This window comes from Tympanuchus pallidicinctus, unplaced genomic scaffold (assembly GCF_026119805.1).
Source record: "Tympanuchus pallidicinctus isolate F22 unplaced genomic scaffold, pur_lepc_1.0 scaffold2, whole genome shotgun sequence".
In the NCBI taxonomy this organism is placed as follows: Eukaryota; Metazoa; Chordata; class Aves; order Galliformes; family Phasianidae; genus Tympanuchus; species Tympanuchus pallidicinctus.
Window position 1 is genome coordinate 51,424,587 of NW_026294721.1, and position 27,516 is coordinate 51,452,102.

Genomic DNA, 27,516 nt, shown 5'->3' on the forward strand with positions numbered 1-27,516 from the left:
CTCTCGCTGAGGCAGTCCCAGCGGGCTTCCTCCCTGCGCGAGGCGAGGAGCGCGGCGGCGGCGGCGGCCCGGTTGATGTGAGTGGCTGCTTGGCGGGGCTGGGAGAGGCCATCTCGGGCGGTGTGCTGCGGAGAGGGACGAGGGTTCGAGGCAGGGAGATGGTGTCGGGGCTTCACGTGCGCGGGAGCGTGGCCTTGCGGGTCCGGATGCCGTGGTCCGTAGGGAGGGAGCACGCAGGTGAAGCGGTTCGTCCGCAGCGTGAGGTGTCCCCCCGTCAGCCCGCCCACTGGAGTGGCAGCGTGGCGGGAGGCTGCTGAAGGAAGGGCTGTGAGGGCCTGGAGGCCAGAAAGCGCCTGCTAAGCTTTGCAGAGGAGCTGGTAGCCAAATGAGGTTCACGGTGTTTGTGTAGAGATTTCAGCGAATGAAAAGTAGTATAGCAGCAAACTGTCCTCAGTAAAGATAGTTGCAGGATTTAACCGGCGGCTCCTGACTCTGCATGAGGTAGCATAGAGCGGGTAAGAAGGATAAGCTTATGATTTATTGCTTGTTACGTTACAAACAGCAGCACACCACTAGTGTTACATGGCAGAATTACTGAAATACCATACACCTTGAGCTAGCTCGCCAGTAACCATGTTTCTGCTAAATTTGTTGATTTGCAGTGGTATTTTCTTCATTTTGCAAAATAGCTGCAGAGTTGTCCTTGCATATCCTGCTCTTTCTATTCCTTTAACTCAGATTTTTTTAATGCTCCTGTTGTGGTTCACTAATATGTGTGATTCAGGGTACTTTATGTGAACTCTGTAGTAGTTCGAAGCAGTGATCAAATACAGCATCTCAGCAGGGTAACAGCTGTTTACAAGGGCACATAGTGATAGGACAAGGGGGAGTGGTTTTAAACTGAGACAGGGGAGATTTAGGTTAGATATTAGGAGAAAATTCTTCACATAAAGGGTAGTGACACACTGGAACAGGTTGCCCAAGGAGGTTGTGGATGCCCCATCCCTGCAGGCATTCAAGGCCAGGCTGGACAACCTGGTCTGGTGGTTGATGACCCTGCACATAGCAGGGGGTTGAAACTTGATGATCACTGTGGTCTTTTTCAATCCATTCCATGATTTTTTCATGTCTTCTTCATTCATTTGTTCTGGTTACATTCAAGTGATATACCTTATTTCAAAGATCTGTTGGAAAATAAACCACAAATCTGTATAAACAAAGCCAAAATCCTAAAACTGCTTTTTAATGTCAAATATTATTGAAAGGGATATGGTGTTATAATAATCTGTGGGTCTTAGTAACAAATTCCCCTTAGATCTTATCAATTGGTAGAGTGTTTTCTTACATATTCAGCCTAAAGGATCTTTGTCATATTATGTTCCTCTCTCATCCCATCCCAAATTAACACTATGTTCTTGTTATGGTAATCATGACTTGAAATGATTCTGAGAAGTACGTTGTTGAATTGCTTCGATGTTTTGTCAGCATTGAATCCTAAAGGTGCAAGATGTTGAAGACAGAGTGAATTAAGTCAAAATTATTCTTACAACTAACTTGAGCAAGTTTAGTTTGTGGAGTTTTTTGGTTTTGTTTCTTTTGTCATATTAATGCAGTCCTTTCTGGGGAAAAAAAAGCCCTTATAAAGTCATAAAATTATCTTGTATATTCTGGAGGACGAGAACTCAGTAATGGTATCAGAGTGAGGAATAGATCTTAAATTTTTAAGAAAACAGCATAATACATTGCAAAATAGGAGATGAGTTTTATCCTAGATGTACACGGACAAAATGTCTCCTAGGTAAAAAGTAATTGTCGTAAGGATACTAGCCCTAAGCATGGGTCTTCCAACAGATTTCCTTTGAGTTTCTTGGCCATTAGCAGTTCTTACTTCATCATGCATTTGAACTTCACACAAGGAAGAACTTTATTTTCATTCTGGCTTTTGTTTCATCCTGTTTTAGAGCTCACTAGTTTTTTGGGGGGGGGGTCAACCACTATGTTGTGTTGCTAGTGGAAGATGTTATATTCTCAGTACACTGTAGAAATTGTATTGACTTTGGAGAGTTAAATACTCGATGACACTGAGCAGTTGATGTATAGTAAATTCTCTATTAATTGGAGGACTTAGTCTAACTTCAGAGAATGGAAAGAGCATTATCAATGCCTAAAAGCACAGTGAAAAATATATAGTAGAAGCGAGCGTAAAGCTCACTCAGAAGAAGGAATTATCAAGTGTGGAGCAACAAGAATCTGATGCATCGTGTTTTGAGCTTTTCTAATCAGGAGTTTTTGGTTTCATATAACTACTATCATATACAGATTTCATTCACATTTGTCTCTTCTGTAGAAGTGTTTTCTGAAACCTAAAGAATTTCAAATGCTAGGCAACACAGATAAAATGAATGGCCAGCATAGGAGACAGCTGCTATGAACATCAGACATGAGCAAAGTAAATAGCATCTCTAGTTTCTTCAGCTGATATGAGTTCTGTGACTGCAGTCCTGCAGAGAAACCCTGGTAACCTGTTTAGTTTTCCTTCAAAACAGTTACCTGTATGGTTCTTATTACCACCACAAAGATACATTTTCCTTGTTAGATTTCCTGTCATACTCGCCCTTTGGGCTTGGGGAAATGAATGTTTAGATTCCATCTCCACGGTTACCTTAGTATTAAATAGTAGCAGAATGTTCCTTTGATAGCACTTTTTTTTTTTTTAAGCTTTTCTTTTTCTCCCTCCAGTGCAGTAAAAGCCATCTTTACTCATTACTGAATACAGTCTCAGAAGGGTTTGGATGTTTCTCAAAGCAGCTTTCTGAACTTTTTTTTTTTTAATGGATGTAAAGCTGCTTTTCTTTTAAGGAAAAAAAAATTAAACACAAGAATTACTGGGTAGGCTTGGTGGCTATAGATCAGTAATTCATCAGTTGTCCCACTTTTCTTTTGAAAAACAAATTGGCTGCTGCATTAGGACTTGAGATGTGCATTGACAATTATGCATTTACTTAGAATCAGTATGAGCACTGTAACTTACCTGCTGCTATTTTAGACTTACAAAACTCATACAAAAGAACCCAAATTAGGAGCTTGATGTGTCATCCATCAACAGCATATATTTTGCTAATACAAAGTAAATACTATGTAGTCTCATTAGTATTGTAAGGCAAAAAGGTAGCAAGGAAGATTACAGTGATGTGTGACATTTTACTTATACCCTTCCCTTTGAATGCTGCCCTTTTAAAGAAATCCTGTTAAAATTCTGGGAAGAAAGCAAAGATGGTAGAACTGTACCTAAAAGCTGTGCTCTGTGATAGAAGTGGTAACAGAACTGGCTACACACACTAGCTCCTGCTCATGTATTGGGAAAATGTGATAGAAGAAAGAAAAGATCACATTAAGCTGTAAAGCTGACACAGCTCTAATATGAACTTCCTAACAAGTTTCTCTTTTTTAAGAAGAATTAAGAAGCTTAATTATAAGAAAAGGACTTTCTGGAATGAAATACCTGTCGAATAAGCATGTCTCTTTGGTGCTTTAAGGAGTTTAGTCTATTTTAAGCTGCATCCATCATTAGACTTCTGTGTGTGGTGCTGACCTTGCACTGGAACATGTGCCTTCTCATTGTGCATGTCAGGCAAATAACAGAAGCCCTATAAGGAGTGTTTAGGCTAGTCTTCTTTTTGCTCTCAGTGGCTGCAGGATACTTCAGGCTCAGCCCTGGGTGTATGGGATGGTGGCCTCCCACAGCAGGGCCTGTCCTGTCCTACTTGAAAGGATGTTGTAGTCTGCTCACCAACATCATGCATTTGCAAATTAATTTATATACCAATTTCTTCAGAATATGAAAGTAATATGTTGATGTTGTATTTCACAGGTGATTTTTTTTCCCCTGTTTTTCACAGTTAGAAAACCTTTGCTGTGTTTTAACCTTCTAAGTTACTATACCTGAATACAGGAAGATACCACAATTACAAAGGTAGATTTTGCTGCATATTTTTAGAAGTTAAAACACTGGGATATAAAATGAGGAAAATATTTTTTTTCTAATGCTAGATGTAATGAAAAGACCTTAGCAGAAGAGGAGCAGAAGATGCCAAACTCATTCTCATCTACAAGTTATACTTACATGCCTAACCTGTTTTTAGAACTCTCTGATGATGGAAATTCCACAACTTACATAGGCAATCTGTTCAGTCCCTTGCTCTTACTTGAAAGTTTTCCAAATGTCTAACTTAAGTCTCCTTTGCTTTTTCCTGTCTGCAGTAGACCTGGTGAGCAGTTTAGTCCTGTTCTCATACCAACTTCCTTTGTGTTTGAAGAATGAGAGCAAGCCTCCCATCTATCTTCTGTAGACTAAACAACTTCACTTCTTCCAAGCTTTTTGATCTCCTTTGAAGTATCTTTAAGAAGTTAAAGTAAAGGAGAATCTGAGCAAAAGCACATCTGTGGCAATTGTGGGGAGTCTCAGGTATGCATGAGTACAATGTGCATGTCACTTGGGAAGCCTCTTAGCAGCTGGGACATTTTGACTGTGATAAGACACAGCTAGAAAGCTTTTCTGCTTGTCTTGCCTTTACTTCCTCCCATCTCCTACCTTCTTTTTTTTAGAGAACTTACAAGCTTGAGCAGATTTTTGTTTTTTAAACTGATGGAAAGGAGCACATTAAGGGAATAAATTTCCAGAGAAGAGCTTGTACTCCTCTAATATGTTTGTGGTGTGGTATTATATTAACTAACCAGCTGGTGACTGAGCCTTAAATACGTTTAATGGTGGAGTATGTAAGAGGTACAAAGCATTTTTCAAGCACATATTTCCCCCTTAAAAAATGTTTCCTTTCCAATTCCAGTCAATGAACTACATCTGATAAACAGAATGAGAGAAAGCCCTTCATCATTATAATTCGTGTGATAGTTTGCATGAATAGCTTGATAGCTCCCAGTATTTGAGATTGTTTCTGTGTTCTTTTGAATATAAGTATACACATTTAAACTTATATCAGAAAAATCCAGGCACACTCTGCTTCTGACAAATACTTATAAAACAACAGGGTTAGAAGTTTATGATCAGTTATCAGTGTAGTTTTAGGTATGTCAATTGCTGGCAGTCCTGATAGCAGAATTCAGAATCTTAAAAGTAGCATACTTATCAAGGCCAACACACAATGGCTATTCCAGATTTTAGCATCCTCTTAGTTTTGTATCACTAGTTTGTACACACAATTTCAGTTCCTCAATATGTTTAAATGAACAGGCTAGATCAAGTGATTCAAATGAAAAGCTAAAAAGAGCAATTCAATTTGCTTCTTTATAACTAATTATAACTTTCTGTGGTAGCCAATAGGCTAATATTAAGATTATTAGTGGTGATACCGTACCATTAAAGAATTTGTTGCTGGATTATGCGTATTTCTCTTGAATATCCTTGACTCTATTCTTCTTCTGTAACTCAACAAATCCCACCCACTGTAAGGATAGATGGTAGGAAATGTAGTTGGTTTAAACCTAATAAAGATAGCAACTAATATTTAGCAATAAAGAAGGAGCTACTTACCCCCTTTCTAAGAACCAGGGCTCACCAAACACTCTAAAGAAGGCAATCTCCAAGTTAAAAAAAAAAAGCTTCCCCTGTGGCTGCCAGCCCTTAAATGAGGTTAGGTGGGGTGAGCCAGGGTCTGCCCCTTCCGGTAGCACAGGTGAATTGTTTACACCTGTGCTCCCAGGGCTGGTTATATATGGCCCTTCACCAGCTGCTTAATCATGTTTTTTTTTCATTTGATTTTTTTTTAGGTCGTGACCTAATGATTTCTGTGTGCTCCTTAATATGGGATGAGGACAGGTGTAGGGAGATGAAGTTAGTTGGGATGATAGGTCACTTTCTTGATTAAGTAATTCTTTGAAATGTGGAACAGGAGTACTTTCCCATGTTTTACTTTATTGCTTGGGGGTTGCTTTTTCTTTGTTTTATTTTTTTTTATTGATGTGTTGTTAGTTGTATCCTCTGAAAAGTAGTTTTTGTGTTTTTTTTTTTAATTTTGTCTAGTGAAACTGAGAAAATCTTTAATGTCTGTACTTAACTTGAACATTATTGATTGAGGTAATGAAAAAGTGAATTAACAAGGGCGTTGTCTCTGCCTATGGAGTTGAAGGATAAGATTTCTTTTAAAAAATGTTTGTGATTTGAGCCTTCCGATAGTCTGAAGCTTTTTCTGTTTTAATGTTTCAACTCGTTGGTGAAGGTTTGTAACAGCAGCTGTAATTGCTTGTTGGTGTTTGCGATTTTTGAAGAGAATAATTGTTGGTGCTCTAATGAAATTTCATGCTAATTTTAGGGAACTTCTATCTGAAAAAGATACTGAGCAAAGAAAAATTCTAGGAAAGAACAACTTTCTGTTAACTTAGTTCTTGCATTTTGTTACACTCCACATCTTTGTATAAAATTCTCAAGTTCTTATGCCATCTCCATATGGCTAGACAGACTAGAAACTGGCCTTTGGCTCTAAAAAAGCAGCAGGGAAGCTTGAACTAGGATTGATGCTGAAAGCCATCCATATTGTATTTACTGATTGTTAGTAAAATGCACTTCACGTATAAAAACCTATTTTTCTTCCCACAGAATGCTGGGGAATAAAGCCTACTAGAGATTCTGTGTTGGATTAGAGGGAAATTGAATTCCTCTCATAACTGCTTCCCTGGTGTGTTGTCTCATATCCTAATTATCTGAAGGCAGACAGATTCTGAGATGCTTTTTACATTTGAAAGCAGTTGGCAATGCATAAAACATCTCTAGAAACTGCCTTGTGTTCACAAATCTCTTCTTGAGATCATTTGGTGCGATTTTTTGGCATAAGATTTTCCATTACAGAAGACTTTTATTTCCATTTCCTTCTCATCAGGAGCTTTCCCAACGTAGAATTGACCGTGTATGGATTGATAGTTTAAAGATTAGGCTCTTACTTCGGGACCCTCTCGGAAACCATCCATGGCTATTGGATCTAGTTTGTGTCCCAGAGTGTTTCTCAATTACGCTTTAATATACAGCTTTGTAGTGGCATCGTATTTCAGACTCAGAAGATAAGTGAGCAAATAATCTCAGCAGCTCAGTGGGCTGGGGCAGCTAGGGACTGTTGTTCCCTCAGGAGTGTGCATGTTTGCTCATGGCATGTGAAAGGGGCTACGTTTGGCTGAGTAGCAGCTGCTCTGGAGTTAAGGCTGTAAGTTTGTGTTCTTGCTCGTTCTCCTGTAAGCTTTGAAACCTTCTGTGTGAAGTGGTCTGGTAATTGGTAACAGTCACATATTGAGGAAGTCACCACTGCCAACTAGGATATGACACTGAATTGTGCATCAGGGAAATTAATCTGTTCTTAGGGGTTGAATTACCCTGCTACATCACAGTGGGTAAGTAATTTCACATCCATACGACCATCTATAAAATAACACTAATGATAAGAACTTAGGAAGAGTTTTTTTCCTTTGCACGAATAACCTTTACTTTCTCCAGAATGGTATTTTACTGAGAACTTTCTTGCCAATTTACATCTTTTGAAATTCTTATAACAGAATTTGATTTTAAAATAATTATTTGAAATGTTGTTTTTTCAGTAGATTAATTTGGGTTACAACGAAAGCATAATTAGTTCAATAGTAAACTATGGAAATAAGAAGTGTCAACTCCATAGGCGAAAAGCTGCCAGTCCCCAATAGCTACTTCAAGGATTTTACTCTTGTATGCTTCCAGTCTTAGTAGCTGGTGTAGTTGCTTTTTGTGTCCAAGATGAATACAAAATGTTTTTTTTTGTTCTTGCTCTGCACAGGTCTATGTTTACTGCAGAAAAAATAACTTGCATTCCCTAAGTTTTAAGAGCTCTGATCCTCTTAGAAGGCAGTCTTTTCAAGCCAGCTTACTTGGTACTGTGAAAAGATGCAATTTTTGCTGTGCTTTTTCTTAAATGGTGCTTAAATATTTATAGATAACATGATTTGGAAGTCGACCTTGATTGCCATACTATGGACTGAGTAGTGACTGTGTTGGTCTGAACTGTGCCTGGAGGAATATAGTTGCTTGAGCATGGTTCAAGATGGCCCTCTTGGTGACATAGGAAGGCCAGCTAGAACGACTAGCAAGTCAAATAGAATCACAGAATTGCTCAGGTTGGAAAAGACCTTCAAGATAATCAAGTCCAACCAGAACCTAACCGTACTACCCTAAATCTAACAACCACTGCTAAATCATGTCCCTGAGCACCGCATCCAAATGCTTTACATTATTTTTACATATAAAAATACCTTTTGTTTTCATGGTGTTTACATTTAATTTATCAGTTTTGGCAGCTGATGTGGTTTAGAAAATAAGCATATAAGATTTGAACAGTGGCTCTCTGTTGATAGCAATTAAATGATTCTCATTTTAAAAATAAAAAACTTAAATGTAAGTATTTGATGAACAAGAGAAAGTGTTGGTTACTTTTTTGGATACAGGCATCTTTCTGTAACATCTTATTTGAAAGCAGTAGTAGATGTAATGTAGCTGTGTAGTAAGACAATGCTGTCCCACTGTTTTTTGTACCTCAGTGGCAGCAAAGCTGCATTTCTGATTTCAAGTATCTTTTCTATTGTTATTTCATGGCCTTCATTTGCAAATTATTGATAGTTGTTGTACATCTTTACTTCAAAAGTTTGGTTTTTTTTGTGTTAAGAGTAGAAAAGGCTTCATTTGCACAGATGGAAATCTTCTGAAAACCTTTTTCTTTCAGCTTCTTTTTTTATTCCTGTAGGGGAAAAAGTTCTATAGATTTCTACCACCCCAAAGTTAAAACTGTTGATCCAAAAGGGAGCATAGTTACGTAGCTACGAGACCTGGTAGTTTGTTGGAGGTAATTGCTAGCAATTGTAACTCACTCTGTATGTGATTAAAGGGAGAGACCTGTGTTTTGGCTCTGATGTCATGAATATGAGGTTGTATATACTATTGCAACATGCTTTTCAAGTGACATGTAACTGCTTCTGGCTGTTGAGGATTAGTGGCTGTCAACCCACTTTAGATTTGAAAGTTAATTTAGGCTTTTCACTCCACAGCTGAATAATTATTTTTTCTCTGCACTGGTTAAGTTAGTATCTTTATGAAAGATTTTCATTAAAATACTGTTCTGCTGTAGTAAGTGATGAAATTCAACTCTGGAAAGTGCAGTTATTTGTGTGATGAATGAAATGGGGAAGTCACATGCGTGGGAAGTTTTAGCTTAGGTAAATACGATTCTGTGACTAAGTTCAAAGATCTGTGAGGACTGACTGCTTTTCTCTTTCAAGGCAGCTTTGTTGCTCCCTGTTAAATGATGCTTGCCATCATTCTTGCATTGATTACACAGACATACACACACATGCACACTTTCAAGTTTAATTTCCTTCAGCTTTTATTTGGCTCAGATAAAAGAATAGCTGGAGTTTCTGCTTCAGTAAATACAAGCAATTGTTGATGCAGTTGTAGTTTGAGAGTTCTGATCCTCTTGCTGTACATCTGTGTGTGTGCTGAATGCTTTTGTGAGTGAATAAAGATTATTTTTAACCTCCGTGCTTCCATTTGTGGAATGGTTAAATCCTGCTTTGTCTTAGCACTGCTATGAGATACTAATTCTACACAGTGAAAAGCTAATACTGAAGTAGAAGTAAAGACTTTAAAGGTTCCCTGTCATTGCAGTTGAACTTTGTAAGGTAACTAGCAGGCGGCTTTCTGACATTCGGAGACTTGAGAATTGACATTTCATGACTCTGAATTGAAAAGAGTCAGTCATCCTGTTTATTATTCAATCAATACAATGGCTTTGCACCCCTTGCAAACAGTGAATACATTGCTGCTTTTTCCAAACCCTCCAGACTTGGTAGGAAAGGCTGTCTTTAAATTGACTTTTTGGCGGCCAAGGTTTTTGCCATGTATTGCCCAGGCAGATCCAAAAGAAAGAGTGGATTTTGAGAGGTGTTTCAAAAATGTATGTTTTCAAACAAACGTGGGAGAGGGGTAAATATTTCTTTGTTACCTTATTATGATTGCTGTGCATGTTCTTAGGCGAGCAGTGTGAACAATCACTTTTTTAGTATAAAGTTACTGAAAACAATAAAAATATCCAAGATCAACAGGTGGCAAAAGATCCAGAAATACAGTGCAGTCTGTCTGATTTATGGGTAGTTTACTCTCTAGTTATGACAGTAATCTAAAGCTTTCACTCCCCCATAAAACCCCTGAGGATGAGCAACAGTACAGATTCTTGGAGTTCTTCTGTGGCATATGCTGACCCTGCAGACTTGCTCAGATGCAGCTGAGTCCACTTATATTTCTGAATGTATAAGCATATGTGAGTGTAATTATGAAGTCCATCACCCGTCAAGGAAGTTTTATGGGGATATTTTGAGACATATGTAGCAGCTACTTTTTATTTAGTACAGTGGTATCCATTGGATACACAGTGCTTTGGAAAACTAAGCTTTTATAAATAAATAAAAGTAAAAGAAATGTGAAAGAGCTGGATGGAAGCTTTTTGTTCCAAGGAGTTGGATGCATTTGGGGTTTGGAGTTCAGTGCTTATAGCCCAAGAAACAAGGTATCAAGTTGTATGTGTTGTATCTTTTCCATTGCAGGAGTTATGTAAGAATTCCTTCTGCACGTGGTGATCGTTTACTGTATGATTCTTATAGTGCTATTAAAGCATTAATGCAGCAAGATCCAAAAGAGAGACTGCTGAAAAAATACATGAGGTTGTCCAGCTGTTCTGGCATAGAAGCTGCTCCTTAAATTTCAGACTGTGCTGTAAAGCACAGCCAGATGAATCTCTGGTGAACTTCCAGGGGGCCTGGCAGATGTAGTGGACGCGTAATTTGTTGGAGCTTAATTCAAGCAGTGCAGATAAGTTGCTTTTCTTGAGCAACCCAAGAATTACTGGCCATTCTGCTTAGGAAATTAATCTGCATTTAACTTTGTATGCAGTCTTTATTGTTACTGAAAAGTTTTTGGTAACTGTGAAGAATTTTGTTGCAAATGATGTCCATATCTCATGACTTTTGTCCTAACTTGGACAGTCAAACCTGCTCCTGGTAATTATGTCTCTGCTTTGTTTAATCCTTGGGGTGCCTGCTCAAACATATGAGTGCTCACAAAGATCACTTGGAGCTGGAACATGACAGTAGTGTTTTGCGCAGGATATAAATGAAATTGCAGCTACTCTTCACTTTCCTTAAGCCTTTGAGTGCTCCAGCTGTGGAGTATTAAGATGTGATGCAGTTAATTAATATGTTGTAGCATCTACTTTATGTCGAAATGAGAACTTGAGTGAAATACTGGAATGTCTTTTATTTCTAACGATCTGTACTATACAGATCTGAAAGACTCACTTGAATTCAAATTAAGCTTGGTGTCATGCACTTGAAGGAAGGATTTCATCCTTCTGCTTTTGTCTGTAATAACAAATAATTGACAGATTGTTATGCATTCCTTCTGATAGTTTAGGTTCTGTTTGTCTCACTGATGCTGTGACTCACCCACGTCTTTGGTACATTCTTCTCTTTCAAGAGTAACTTGTCTTTGTATTTAAAAATAATCTTGAATAACTTGCCTCAAAATTGATACCAGTGGTTGAGCTTCGTGTACTATGTTCCATCCCATTAAATACATATATATTTTTCATACTGTGTTTTTCAGTATGCAAAGGTTTGGATCTGTGTGTTTTTACTCTTTCCAGCCCTTTAAAAAAGGGAGGAGTAAGCTCTTAGGACTGCTCGAGGACCTGTCTGCAGCTGAGATTGAGCCTGATTTATCTGGCAGCCATCAGAGTTGATCTGTGTTCTCCAGAGCTGGCAAATATTTTGGTAGGGCTGGCACTGCTTCGTGGATGGATGGTGTTAGACATGTTAGTTGTTTGGAAATCTGCAAAGTAATTATTCTGAGTCTCAGTGCAAAAATGTGAGTTGAAATAACATATGGCAGAAATCTACGACTATGTCTTACAATTTGCTGCTTGGCAATTTGCTTTCAGTATGGGCTACACATTTGTTTATAGTTTATGAATACTGTAAAAAGTGTACTTAAGTGCTCCAAAAATAACAACAGCAATAATAACAATGGTTGGACTATTCAAGTGTTTAAAGCTCCAGTTGAACCAATTGCTTGTCGGCTGGAACAAAGAAAATAGAATTCTTAAGTCTGTTTGCACTAAGTCTGCAGGACTTTTTATTTCCTTGCTTTACAGCATTTTTTTTTTATGACTAAGGCTGTAATTCCATGTTTATCATATCAAAAGCAGCATTTTTCTTTTAGCAAAATGTAAGACAATAATTAAAGTTTCATTTGATGTTTTATGCTTCTTTCTAGTACCTGGTGGGTGATCGCTGATCTATTACAGTGAGCCAAAAATGAGCTTCTGTTGTGATTTAGTAATCGTGCCCTGATTTTTGAAGTGTTATGCTGAAATGATGAATAATGCTCAAAATGTTGGCATCGTAAACAGTCCAGCTTTATTTTAAATGTAGTCGTTGTTAGTTGTTGCTATTCAAGAGCTTGCCATCATTCTTCCAGAAATACTTTCTGTATGTTTCCTTTGCTGTATATGAAGAAAAGCATGGGTGCAGATGTACTTTTTGGTCGTTTGCATGTTTAGTTTGGGATTTCAAAGCATGTTTTTAGTCTTGCAAAATTTGACAATGTGAGACTCAGAAAGCCTGTGTTCTTTCCTTGCAGAGCTAACAGTTCGGAAAGATGGGTGGATTAAACCTTAATATGAACTTGTCTTTTCAATGTAGGTGAAATTATGTTCAAGTGTAATAGGGTGTGTTATTAGAACTGTTGTAACTGTTGTAAAAAACAACTGTTCTATTGTATTAGAACTAAGAAATGAGTTTTGATCATTTTGATCATTCAGTAATTGCAAGCAATACAAAAATTGTATTTAATTTGCATAGAGACTTGAAAAGCAGATTTTTTTAAACCTTTTGGTTTGAAAGCTCTGTGAATGGCTTTTTGTTCCGCTTTAGTTTGCGACTGAGGAATTGTATTTTTCTATGGATGAAAGTGTGTGTGATCATAGTGGTTTCAGATAATTAATTCTGATTCCTCTCTGCCTCTCGACACCTAAAAATCTTTCTCCTTTACAGCTGCCTTTCCTGAGAAGGAATGCTTGGGTGTGAAAGGCATTGCTGCATTTCTCAGTGTGTAACAAAAATAAGAATCTCATTCAAGATCCAACTTCTTGAGAAGAGAATTGAATGGTAGCAATAGTCATATGCTTGAAACTTACTGAATATAGTTTCCAAAATGTCCAAGCAATAGAAGTGTATCGCTACATATGTGCAACTAAATGCAACAGCATATTGCCTCCTCAGTGACAAGTTGGACTGCTGCACATACTCTGTACTTCTGTGACTGAGGTATGGAGGTGTTCAAGTGAAAATGAAGACTTGATGTCAGAAGTAATCAGCCATAGCCTACTTGTGTTGTTGAAGAACTTAAATTTGTCCTGAAAATGAAACTCTTGTTTTCCTCTCAGGAACATCTTTATTGCGGTGATCTTTCAATTGAGCAGAAGATAGCATACCTTCACTCTCCTGTTTTGATCTGATCACTACTGTTCCTCGGTTTGCAGAATGAAAAGGTGTGATGTGAGGCTCTTAAATCTGCTTAGCTGTGTGTCCTGACAGTTCATGGAAGTGCAAAGCACAGGAAAGCAGAATCTGGCAAACAGCTGGCATGTTCTGTTACATTTATGGGTTTTTGTAAGATTGTCTGCCAGAAATGACCATTTCAGAAAAAGATGCTCGGAGACAAGTCTTTGAACCCACTTTTTGTAGAAACAAAAAGGTTGTTGATACTTGTCTTTTACAGAAAGTAGAATATGTTGCAATATGAGCTGGAACCCTTGGTGCATCTTGAGACATCTCATGAAAGAAACAAAGCAATTTCATTTGAGAACTACTTGAAACTCAAGATCAAAAGCTGAAGAAGAAAAATTGCCCTAAGCATATTTTGCTTTGGAGAAATTTTGTTACCTTTGTGTTGTTGGTAACTCTTAGAATAACGTTGATCCTACAGGTTCTGCTTTGCAATGACAAACTGTAATATGAATAGAGCATTTCAACCAAAAAGCAACTTGTTTCCATCAACAGTTGTTTTTTGTTTGTCACGGTTTCACACCAATGACCAGCTGAACTTCTCTCCCAGCTGCTGTTACACAGCAGTTTCTCATTTCTTGCGTCCCTCTTACCCAGTGGCACAACAGCATTGCTCAAGGCTCAGCTCTGGCAGGAATGCTTTAGAGCCCGGCTCAGTGAGCTCTGCAAGTTCAGCCTCTGATTGCCTGCGGGTGAGTGTAGGTATGGGAGAGGAAGAGATGAGAAGCAGGCAGTTAGGATGATTTTGTTTTCACGTTATTTGTGGCAGAATTTGACATTTGTCTCAAACATATCCCAAGTGTCAATGGAATGCGTTTGGTTGTGTTGCACCAAGGCCTGTAGGAAAGAGTGAGAAATAAAATGCCTGTTAAGATATATGAAGCTTACTGACTTCAAAATGGTAAAATAAAAGCTATTTTGCCATTACAGATATGCTTGGTGCATGCACAGGGAGCAGCAGCCTGTAGTTCAGATCTCATATAGTTAGTAATCTTTGTGTGCTGACATTAAAAACCATTGCAAGATAAGCTGAGAGCTTTAAAATACTGGCTTTAAAAAAAAAAAAAAAAACACAACTTGCAGCTGGAAAATGGAATGCTTGGAGCTAATTATTGTAGGTTTTGGGAGTCCGTTGGCTTCCAATTCCTGTTTTTTGGTTAAATGATTGCTTTTCCAATAGCAAAAAGTAATTGGTTCCATGTTTGGACCATGGATAGATTCCAAAAACAATTTTTAGTTTGTTCTAAATCTTGTCATTAATTTTATGGGGGGTTTGGCTTTTTGTTTCTTTAGGAAACAGATAATACTGAAGAGTAAGAAAGTTTAGATTTTTAGTCCCCTATTGGTCTCTTCATCTTTTAATCTGAATGTAGTCTGATGTCTAAACCAATTCTGATAAACTAGCATAAAACATTGACATTTGGGAGTAGTTTGTGCTGTATGGGTAATATTGATTTATGGTAGACAGCCTTCCACTTTTGGGAACCTTCTGCATTGGGTGTTTTTGGAAAACAGATACCTGTTTTATTATACTAGGGGACTGCAAATACTTCGGAGACCACAAAGAGCAGTGCTTTATGTTGAAGTAGAAAGATAGACAGCGCTTTAAAGTCAGGAAATAGAATGATGAGAAATTGAACAGTCATTTCATACTGATACAATCCTTACACTTGTGAAGTTACATATTTCATTTGATCGATGAGTTCCATTACTGGGAAACTGTTGGTTTGGAGGCAGCACTGAATATCTTGCTGGTAAAAAAAAAAAAAAAAGTAGGAATCAGAGCTTTGAGGTTAAGCAGTTTCTCTTAGCTCAGTAAACGCAGGTAATTCTAGGCAGCTACACTTGTCAGAAGGTTTGTCCCACTGCTATAGCTACTCAGGACTTGTTTTTCTCAACTATTTTACCCTAGCTCAGGGTAAGGAAAGTAGCTCGTAAGAAGTGACTTTACTTTCAGTTGGCTCTGGAATGTTTCTGTAACACAAACATCAAATAATCAAATGAAAATCTATCTGTAAGAAGTTAAGATTCTTTTCTTTGTGCTGTATTGTTCAATTTTCTTATAGTTTGTACATCACCAATCATTTTTCTTCTGGGACAGACAGAGTAACAGAGGGCGAAGGAAATAAGGGATGGGGAAAGAACAGACTGCAGAGTGTAAACTTGGATTGTTCCAATAGTAACAATTTTCATGTGCTTTGTTTTATAGCAAGGGTGGATCTTAAAGAAACCGAACTGTGCCCTTTTTGGATACAGTTTTATCACACTGCTTTATGGGTTCACGTGCCTGCACAGCACTTCATTTCGGCCCGTTGGCTCTTTATGTTAGTATCGGAAATACCTATTGCTTGTGTTATTGCAATATAGATCTACAGAAATTTATTTGACAAGTGGGAAAATGTCTACCCATTGTAATCAGGTAACTTTATTTCCAGATCTTCAGTTCATTAGCCAACTTGGCTAAAGCCTGTAAAATGTACCAATTCCATTCACTTTGAAGTTTTAGTAGCATCTCTGTTGTTGTTGGCTGAGTTTCCCCTGTTAGTATTGTGTTCCCTTGAGAGAGCGTGTAGCTTGCGAGAGAGCTTATTGGTATGCTGACAGTAATACCCCAGGCTTTGTACTGTGCTGTGTTGTGCTATAATATTTTTATGTTTATTTCCAGTTGACATCTAAATCAGTAACTTATTGGAGTCACTTTTAAGTGCCTGGTTTTCTGTTAGACCTCAGAAATAATGGATCCTGTATGTTGCATATGGAAAAAATATTTTCTCAATGCCGAGATGAGTTTGAATATTAAAATTACTTCAGTTGTCCTGAGGAGATGGTCCTTACCACTTCTTTCTCCATAAGTTTTTCTTGCTTTTAAAAAAGAAATCTCTTGTGGACTGGCAGAGAGTGGAATGACAATAATACTTCTGTCTTATGAGATAGGTTTGTGTAAAACAAGCTTGCATTGCATAAGATTACAAAGAAGGAAATTCATTCATCACTTGCAGGAAGACTAAAACCCATGTACCATCTGCTTAGACTGCAGTCTCTTTGTCTTTGTGAATTTTACATTGAGAAACTTTAATTTCACTACTGGCTACCAATTCAGTGTCACCTTTGGTAGTTTGCTCAAAAAAAAAAAAAGGGGGAAGAGTGCTGTATAGCTGCTATATAGCTCTGGGTTGTTATGTAGTTGTAGATAGGGCATGAAATGTTAAGCTGCCAGTGAGAATACAGCTAAAGTGCTGCATTAATGTTAGGAAAGTGTTTGTGCCTGTTTACCTTTGAGTTATTTTTAAGTTGTTCTGTCAGCCCTGTGGCTTCTGTTGCAAATCCCAGCAGGGAGTATTCATATGTTAAAAACAGTCTTAAGTCGCAGTGTCAGAGCAATCTCACAATAAAATGGGATCCTTTCTTGCCAATTTGATATGACAAAAAGCTTTTAGGGGCTTTGGTAAAGGTTTGGGAGCCAATGCAGTGATATGGGTCACTGTTTTCTTACTAGGTCTTCCCTCTTTGCATTTGATGGGCAAATTCACAGGAATTATATTACTGTTACTTGTCAAAATCGACAAGGCATCTTTTTCTTCCACTTAGAGTGTTTTCTTGGTTGATTTGTAGATAATTGTTGTCAATACAGAATATTTTATCCTGCAGGTACTGGACAGGGGGTAAAAGCACAATCTGCTGCAGATATGAGCGTCTGTGTTTCATCATGCTGTTTATCATATTTGAGCCTTTATATTTAGATGCAAATGGCACAAGGAAAGAAGTGGACCATACTTGGTAGAGTTCAACAAATTAGGATTTCACACAAGGCATTGCTTGTTTCTGGAGCAGTAGTGAAAGCCAATAAAAAAAGTTGTGTGTCCTAAAGGAAAATTAGGCAGCATTTATTTGTTTTTACACTTAACTGTTTTGTATTTCCTGTTCCTTGAATTTGTTACCTGGGTGCCTGGCCTTCCTTTTCAGTGGAAACAAAATGAGGCTAACAAAATCAGTGCTAAAATAAAAACTGAAGCTAGAAACCTGCAGTAGAAGTTGCATTAATCAGAGATGAGTATAAATGCTGATGAATTCTGCTTAAAAATAAGTAATTCCTTAATGTATGTGTATCCACAGTGTATAAAGAATTCAGTACATTCTGAATCAGTTTATTGGAGAGTTTTGTAATTTTTATGAGAATTTTACCTGCTTTATGAGGCAAGAAAATGTTTTCTGCAGTAGGAAGAAAAGTTGCTTTTCTTCTGTAATACTTAACAGCAGCTGTCAAACATTAATTTTGCTTTTTGTTTGAGCTTTGCTTCAGGTGATAGAAGCCTGTTTTGTATAAATTGCAGATTTCTTTACTTAGCAACGGATTTTAGAAGTGCTTCTTGTGGTAAGAGATGGGACATTAATTATCAATTAAGAAGTAATTAATTTTAAACTCTTATTTGTCTAGGTTTTTAGCCTGTTTCTTGATGAAGATGGCAGCTAACAATACAGTGCTGAACAGACTGGAGCAGAAGGGTGCAGAGGCTGATCAAGTTATTGAATATCTCAAACAGCAAATTGCCCTGCTCAAGGAGAAAGCTAGTAAGGAATTCTGTCTTAATAAGCTTGTTAATTAGATGGTTAAAATGAAATGCTCATAGGAAAAAATTACAGAACATGAACAACTTCATTAATGCCGTCAGCCCTTTAAGTTCTCAGAGATAAAGCTTATAATCATAGCACCTCTTCTCACTGCCTTGTGGTTTGTGAGTTTTTTGAAGCTGCTTATTCTGAAATACAAAAGCATGGATGAAAGAGGAATGACACAAACAGATTATGGTAATTTGATAGGACACTTTTCATTTTTGGGGGGTGAGAGGCATTTGGGAATGATGTGAGACTCATACACTGGCGTGCTTCTATTGCTGCTTTTCACCGCTATGGGATTCTCTTGAGTGTGTCATAGTGCCAAATTTGATAGTTCATACAAATCAGCATCAGTGAGTGAAGATGTTCCATATTACAAACATGTTCAAACTTCTTTTAGTAGATTTCTTGCAATTTCCTCTTAGGAATCAATTTAGGGGACTGAAAATGTTGAAAGGCAACTCAAGTATGTAAGTGTTGTGGATTTTTTTTTTTTTTTAAACCAATGAAAAAGCAGATTCCTAAATACAGCCAGTAAATACAGCCAGTAATATATTCTTTTAAGGTTTTTTGATGCTTGGCACATCAAGTTTCTTTTTTTTTTTTTTTTTTTTTTTTTTTTTTTTTTTTTAACAAAACCTCTGTTTGTCAAGTGGTAAATGCTAATTATTCAAACTTACTGTTTTTAACATTGTGTGAACTTCTAGTCTTGCAGGCATCTCTCCGAGAAGAGAAAAAGCTCCGTGTGGAAAATGCAAAACTGAAGAAAGAAATTGAAGGGCTGAAACAGGAGCTGATTCAGGCTGAAATTCGAAATGGAGGTGGGGACAGAAGTCCTGTCTTTGGGGAACAAAGTTCTAGTTAATTCTTAGATTTGTAGTTAGTTCCTGAAGGGGATAAACTCTTTAGGGTGTGTTGTGATAGGATGAGGGGAAATGGTTTCCTATTAAAAGGTAAGATTTTTTTTTTTGGATGTAAGAAAAGCTTTTCTTATGTTAAGGGTGATGAAACGCTGGAGCAGGTTGTCCAGAGAGATAATGGTGGGTGCCCTGTTCTCGGAGACAGCCCAGGTCAGGCTGGAGAGGCTCTGAGCAACCTGATGGAGCTGTAGGTGTCACTGTTCATTGCAGGGGAGTCGGCCAAATGGGCTTGATAGGTTCCTTTCAATTCAGATGATTCCATGTCTTGTGCTGTCTTTTTCTTTTGGTATGTGTGTCTATGGCATCTCTTACAGACTCTGAATTTTCCAAGGTTCAGTGTCTATTGTGAGGTACCCACTTGCACAGCTTTAGTAAGCTGCAAGCATAATAGGTGCGTGTGCCAAATCTCTATCAGATGTGGAACTGCCTCCTTGCATGGTCTTTTCTAACATCACCTTTTATGAGTCCCAATCTTGAATGATGTCAGTAAGTACTTATAATACTTTGAAAACTGATGAATGCTTAACTCTTCTTTATAGTCTCATATTTGATCTAGCCTGTCTGAAATCCCTATAGAAAATTATGTAATTGTTCAACAAACAGGTGGACAGTGACTTACTAGAAATCTGTGACAATATAAAATTAGAAACTGTCTTGAATTTTTATCTAATGCTCTGGTAAAACCAGCCTTTCATAGCACTGTTTTTCTTTCTTTGCATTCTTCTGTTCAACTCAATTCGGCTCACACCATAATTCTGTATTAAAAAAGGAAGAAGTGAAAATGAAGCATTACATATGTGACATATTTGATTCAAAATTATTGTGAAATAGAGCCTCTCTATTAAACCTTAAACAAGTATTGGTATTTTTACCCAAACTGTCAGTGGGTAAGGTGGGCCAGTGTGGATAGATGCTAGCATTCAACCAGAGTCTTTTTCTGCAAAACAATGCATTGAGTTTTGAGCATTGAGTTTTCAAGAAGTCTTGAGTTTTATAAATTCATGGTATTCTTTTTCTCCTTTTGAAAATAAAGCCTTCACGTGTACTAAACCAAATAATTAGTTCATTTTTCTGTGATCTGTCATTCTGCATGTTACTCCATAAGTGGGTATGGTTTATTTGGCAAAATTTGTTTTACTCTGCAGAGTGAAGTCCTGAGATGCATAGTTCTTGTTTTTCAAGATGGTGTTACACTAAAGTAAAAAATAAGGAAATATTTTGCTTCACATACATCTTTTTTTAAGTCTAGTTTTCCTAAAAGCTAGTAGGAATAAATTCAGATACTCTATTTTGAATTAAATTTGTATGTTTTAGCTGTGCAAGTCTGAAGCATTTGAACAGAAAAAAAAAAAAAAAAACAACAAACAAAACTAGACAAATATAGAATGTTTAAAAAAAATTCCCTTAATACTTTTAATTTATCAGATTTTTGAGATACTGTCTTTCCACAAGAAGTAATTGGATGGCAAGTAGCTGTGCAACAAAATCTCAAATTCAGATATTTTTTAAAAAATAATTGGTGCAAATTGTTTGTGTTGAAGAGGGCACAATTCTTCAGAAAAGTTCTGAAATATTTAAGAAGTGTGTATGCAGGATGCAGAACTACAGTGACACAGCATCTTTGTCAGTCAGTCATTAATATGAGTGCACAGTGCAATCGTATGTTAAATGAGATCTTTGAAGAGTGTGAGGTAGAAGAAATGGGCTTCTAATGTTTTATCTGATGAGATAAATAGGAAGGTGGGTAGCATTTTTCCCAATCTAAAAAAATATGTAATCAGAGGCTTCATTCTTGTCATCAGAATCATGTGTACAGTGAGTTCTGTTGTTGGATTTGTAATGCACTTGACTGCTCAGTAGTTTTGAATTTTTAGGTGCTTAAAGCAAAATTTTCACTTCTCTACTTCATTTACACTGGAAACTTCATGTCGTGTTGCTCCAAATTTTAGCAGCCCTTCTAATTTATATATTCTTGATTCTTAGTAAAACAGGTTGCAGTTCCTTCTGGTACAACTGTGTCTACAGCTTCATTTTCAGAAGATGTTCCACAACCCACAGCAGTTGCATCATCTGGTTCCAAAGATCACATTAAAGGTGAAGATGAAGAAAAGAAAAAGAAGGAAAAAGTAGAAAAAAAAGGTATTCTGCTTTTTCTTAATTGCGATGGACATGAAAATTGTTGATTTGTGCTTTTACATCGTTCTGGGTAGTGGCAAAAATAATATACAGCTCATGGTCACATGAAGAAGAGTCATGTGCTAACTCTTAAAGTACCAGAAGAACTTATAGCTAACAAAGGCTGTTAAGGTGCAAGTTCTTACTGAAGTGAGATACACCAAATTTCTTTTAATATAACTGAACTCCCTTATTTAAGAACTTACAACTATATTCACATAAACAGAGAAACAAGCCCCGCTCCCCAAAACCAAACATAATTTGTCTTTAATTACATATACCTGTAGTAACACATAATTATATTTTGCTGTAAATACTAGCCCTTTTGATCATACAAATTGAAATAGTTTTGAAGAGGTATTACTTAATTAAAAGTAAAACAAAAAAAAATGAAGAAAAATTTTTTTTTTCCCCCAAATCTTTGAGCACGTGATACAATTTCATCCTTGTACTGGATTCATGATAATGTAATTTACTTCTCTGGCCCCACTCATAGGAAGGAGAGTTTAGTTCACATCAGAGAAGGGAATTTAGCTTATGATGATAGCTAAGTTTTCTTGAATGTAAGAATAACAGGCTTATTTCAACTTTTTTAAGTGTTTTTTTTTTTTTATACCGTATGTTTCATTGTTCTTTGTAATCATGAATGTCATTCAAACAAGACAGTCTACGTAAACTGGATATAACTTCCTTGTCACAAAAAAAATTCTAAGAAGTTGTGTGTAATGCTGCTTCACTTCTGTTTTATGGTATACAGTGTATGTATAGGTGATAACAAACATCTGTGTTGTGACTGAATAAATGCTGTTATCAGTGAAAGCTTTACAGTTGAAACAATGTATTTGTATTGTGAAACAAATAATGTCAGTTAAGGTCATCTGGAAGGGTTGATTTGCAACTGTAATACTGCAGTTGCAGTGACTTAGAGCCAGCCCACCCTCAGGAGCAGTTGTTAAGTGCTCGTAACCTTATTACTTGTGTTTGTCTAGCTTTGAGTTTTTTGTGAAACACCAAGGCAAAACTTAATGGTAATTACAAATTATTAAAACTACCCTTGGTCTTATCACTGTGGCCTTTGGCAGAGGATACTTTACACACTAGACATGTTTTAAGTCAGAACGACTTCATTAAGGAAACAACTCTGCCTTAGGGTGGAACTCGTAGTAACAATCTAAATGGGAAGGTGTAAGATGATTCTTTTCTGGAAACTAGTAACAGAGGTGCTAAATTTTACTGCTTATTTGCATTTTGCACTGAATTTATGCTTGATTCTGAGATGGTAGCTCACTTTTCCCTTGTAATTAGTAACAGACATGACTTTATGCTATTTTCTTTAATGTTTCTTGAACTAAATTTCAATAGGTGATAAGAAGGAGAAGAAACAGCAGCCAGCTGCTGGAAGTAGTGATTCAAAACCTGTAGATGTGTCTCGTCTGGATCTTCGTGTCGGCTGCATTATTAGTGCTGAAAAGCACCCAGATGCAGACACGTTGTATGTTGAAAAGGTGGATGTTGGAGAAGCCAGCCCAAGGACCGTTGTCAGTGGTTTAGTGAAATATGTTCCCCTGGATCAGGTACTAACAATATTTGTCTGTAAGCCATCCTTTCCTGAAGTATCTGTGACTGTTTATTGTTGTTTGTTAATAAGGGTGTGTTTTTATTCTGCTAAAAGATTTGTACAGTTAAAAACAAGAAGAGGTGAGACTAGTCTTTAACATAAGCAAAAAAAAAAAAAAAAAAGTAGAATCATAGAATCACCAAGGTTGAAAAAGACCTAAAAGATCACCCAGTCCAACTGTTCACCTATTCCCAATAGCTCCCACTAAACCATGTCCCTCAACACAACATCCAGCCTTTCCTTGAACACCCCCAGGGTCGGTGACTCCACCACCTCCCTGGGCAGTCCATTCCAGTGCCTGACCACCCTTTCTGAAAAGTAATACTTCCTAATGTCCAGCCTGAATCTCCCCTGCTGGAGCTTGAAACCATTCCTCACAAACTAACCCTTGAGCAGTTTAGATGTTCTTTCTGGTGTGCAGGCATTAAAATTGTGCATTTGTTGTTTTGTACTTGTGTAAGTTGAAGTATTTTCATTGTAATTCTTCTTGTTAGAATGAAATTAGTCATTTCCTCCCTCTCCCCACCATCCCAAAATGCCACAGCATGTGGCATTTAAATATTCACATCCTTCTGTTTTCCTTCCCCAAGATGCAGAATCGGATGGCAGTACTGCTCTGTAACTTGAAGCCTGCGAAGATGAGAGGAGTAGTATCTCAAGCAATGGTGATGTGTGCCAGCTCCCCAGAAAAAGTGGAAATTCTGGCTCCCCCACCCGGAGCGGTAGCTGGAGACAGAATCACTTTTGAAGGTTTTCCAGGTAAGCAGTGGGTACTTGGGAAAGAAGGAAATTAAAGGAAATAGGAGGCAGTTCACCTTTGCAAAGGTGACATCGCTTCTAAAGTAGAGAGAACAGTATTTTAAAGCTGGTTGCATTTTGGTTGAAACTATCAGAACGTGTCATATTAAAACTCTTTATTAGCATGCTAGAATTGTGTAAATAAAGGACTGAAAATATTCAACCAGAAGTTTGAGAATTCAGGGAAATACTCTTAAAAGTGACGCTGTGCTGTAGTATTAAAATTATTCAGTTTATTAAAAGTTAGTCTTAACAAGTGTTTCTGTTTTGCATGTGTTTGAGCAAACACATTTGCTTGTTGCAATTAGCAAATGTAAAGCATAGAGATATAAAGTAACTTACCCAGTGTCTCAAGTTTCTGACTCCAGGCCCTACCTCTAGAAAAAGTGTCATAACTTTGTTGCTCAAAAATATACTTTTTCTTTTACATGTGAAGGATTGAACATTTCTGTTTTCAACATAGAAACATATCCTCATTACTAAAACTGATGCTTGTTTAAAAATAAGTATTTTGGTTGACATATGATGATGAGGAAAGCAATATTCTATCCAACTTCTTAGGAAGTGGGAGGGAAGCTCAGTTTTCTTTGATTTAATGCTATGTCTGAAAATAGCTGAAGTATGCTTTGTTTACTAAGAGTAGCAATCTTGAAAATGAAAAATGCTGCCTGTTTAAGAAAGACATGGAACTTGCTAGTTCAGATGCAGAACTGGTTAAACTGGGTTCATGTAATGCGCACTAAATTTTGAGGGGCTACAGTAGTTGCTAAATAGTAGGAACTCCCATTCAAAGCTGTAGAGTAAACCCTGCTACTGGATAAACCCTACTATGTCAGATGTCATTTAATATCACTGCTCAATTGCAATTGTTTATATTCTGATACAGATTGTAACTCTGCTGAAATTGCAATAATTTATGTTCTGATGTAATTTTTAAGAGTGGTTTTGAAGTGTAAACACTGAGTCATTGAAATGAAAATAGTAAGGATATCTGATTCTGGTTTGAAGTGTGAAAGCTTATGAAGCAACTGGAGCAGCAGCAACGGTAATGCAGCTAAAACACGGCTGTCTATCAAGCACATTGCAATCAATGTGTTTTTTAAACCTTCACCATACAAAGTATTAATGAGAAGCTAATTTTCCTGTTGATTTTTTTGTTAAAGGAAGTGTCTTGTTCCTTTAAAGAAACTAACAATTAGTTTGAAGCTTGAGAATTTTCTTAAAATCATTTTCTGTGTTTCAGGGGAGGAAAGATGTATAAAATTATAAAATGATGCTGTGGTCTGGAGAAGTACTCTTGGCTTACTTAATGTCATTGTCCTCAAGGGAACTTTAACACCATTTTGTACTCTAATACATGAATCTTCAAGATCTGTTGGGTCTTTCTTGTATTAAGAACTTTACCAAATTTATACCAAACAGGAGTGGAAAAGATCTGACTCACATTAGCCTGAGAAAAAATATTCATTCACTTGTCTGTAAACTATGCACTCCCACACAGGAATTGCTGTGTGAAAGCAGTTACAGGAGCTTTCAAAGCTAATGAAGGAATCTTGCTGGTACCAGTATACCAGTATAATTGATGCTTTGGCAAAATTCTTAAATGCAAAAATGCCACAGGAACCTCAAGTTATTATGTAAGTTATTTGATGTTAGTTCTGATCTAAGAATCTAACATTTTGATCAATATCTAGCTCTTAGAAATAAAAAGTAAGGTGCTAAAGCTGGAATGCAGTGCATAGTCAGTAGGTTTATTTAACTATGCTGTCTCTATATGGATACAGTTGTGTGATTATATTCCATAGCAGGGTGAGCAGTATTAATATTTCATAAGGCCATTTCATAGGTGAGGTGTTACAGTGTGAAGAGGTTTCTTGCTTATTATGGTAATTTCTTCTGTAGTATTTGAACTGCTAGACCAAATGACACATTCAGCAAGAACTGAGCTCTTTTATTTGGTTCTTTTTATTTTATAGTGTGAAGCTCATTAAGCCATTGCAAAATGAAATTTAAGTTTTAGAAACCATTCTAATGAATATTTTTGGAAGGGAAGAAAATGCAGTGAGAAAAAAGCTTAGGAAAATGCACATCTTAAAACTCGAGTAGTATTGACAATTGGTGCCTATACTGATCTAATGTGAGCTCATCACACATTCCAAGAGTTGATATGAAATTACAAATGAACTTATTAACATTCAAAATGTTTTTTATAGTAAAGGTCAGATTTTGTTCTTAATGGAAAAAAAAACTTTCTATACTTGACAAAGGAAGGAAATGCCCAGTGGGTTGTTTAATATTAAACTTAATGATTGTTATTAGTTTGTATGCATTCACTGTGGTCTAAGTCCTTTTTTGTGAACTTAAATATTGAACAGAATTTTAATTTTTGTGGAAATGCGCATTTAGCTCCAAGCACTTAAGTTATTTATTCTGTTTTTCTCTCTAATGTTATATGCACTGCAGTTGAGACGTAACTGGAATACAATTAGCAAACTCTACTTAGGCAACAATAGTCTGCTCAATACAGAAGTCAGTTTGATGTGCTTTTCTTGCACAGTTGCAGTTTATAGAAGCTACAGAAGTTAGAGCTGTCTACATGCTGAGGTAACTTAGTATTACAGGACTTGAGCACAGGAGTAGATTGTATCAGAAGAAAATAAGAGAAGTTGGAATTAATGTGATTTGTTTACTTGTGTTGATCAGAAGCCACTGAAGAATACTAGAAACTAACCACATACACCTTGTACTAGGCAATGGCATTTTTCTCTTCCAGGGGACACTGATTAGTGGAAGAAGGAAGTATTTGACATTATGCTTACACAGAGAGCTTGTCATTGGCCATAGGAACTTCTGGCTCCCCTGAGATAATCTCAGAGAGGATATATTATCTAGGACTGGTTGTTTGATTCTTGTTTTTTTTTTAAAATGTATTTCTCATCTATGAGGGCACCTACCAAATTCCTTTGATATAAGGTCTAAAAATAATTATTTCCTAAAATTAAGGTATAGATAAAGCTGTGTCTTATTAAGCAATATATTGTTCTACATGCTCTTATGGTCTGCATCTGCTTAATTCTTAGAAATCCTTTTGCTTTTAGGTAAATTTTATAAATCAACAGCCAGCAACAGTTTGATTTCTTTAGACAGGAGTTAAGGTCTGCTACTTACAGTACATTTTCTTCTGAAAAACCATCATTTTGAGAGATGATCTGGAGACAGATTCTAAGCGGTCCCTAATTAAAATTAAAGCTTTTGTTTTGAGACTCACAGGTAATATTTCTTTCCCTTAAAAATTTTACAGAGATTCTATGTGAGCTCTCACTAATGTGTGCTCACATAGAGCTCCTTGCTGTTTCTTATGTGTTGTGTGCTATTAGGTTATTCTTTGTTTTGAAACAGGAGATCCTGAGAAAGAACTTAATCCCAAGAAGAAGATTTGGGAGCAAATCCAACCCGATCTTCATACCAATGACCAGTGTGTGGCTACATACAAAGGAGTTCCATTTGAAGTGAAAGGAAAAGGAGTCTGCAGGGCAGCGACCATGGCAAACAGCGGAATTAAATAAATGGTTGTTAGCTGCTTATTCAGATGTTGAAATGGAAAGTAATGCGAGCACAATAAAAAACATGAATATATAACCCTCTGAAATGCATGTCTAATACTTTTTTTTTTTTTTTTGTTCGATTCCTTTCCCAGAGATGCGTAATGTTATACTTGAAACACTAACAATTCACTCATCTCCATATTGA

The 27,516-nt window shown here is 37.0% G+C and overlaps 1 protein-coding gene across 3 annotated transcripts; it reads left to right on the top strand.

Moving 5' to 3' along the window:
- Window positions 1-14: 14 nt before the first annotated feature.
- Window positions 15-27,415, top strand: AIMP1 (aminoacyl tRNA synthetase complex interacting multifunctional protein 1). 3 transcript variants are annotated; one of them, XM_052681507.1, is made up of 7 exons: window positions 15-77; window positions 18,077-18,210; window positions 18,963-19,076; window positions 21,159-21,314; window positions 22,713-22,924; window positions 23,559-23,727; window positions 27,166-27,415. In XM_052681507.1, coding segments are annotated over exons 1-7 (954 nt in total). In that variant the 5' UTR covers window positions 15-75; the 3' UTR covers window positions 27,333-27,415. The 3 variants fall into 3 exon arrangements, with proteins under 3 accessions (XP_052537467.1, XP_052537469.1, XP_052537468.1); XM_052681509.1 differs by lacking the exon at window positions 15-77 and adding an exon at window positions 296-515; XM_052681508.1 differs by lacking the exon at window positions 15-77 and adding an exon at window positions 7,219-7,392.
- The last annotated feature ends 101 nt before the right edge of the window (window positions 27,416-27,516 follow it).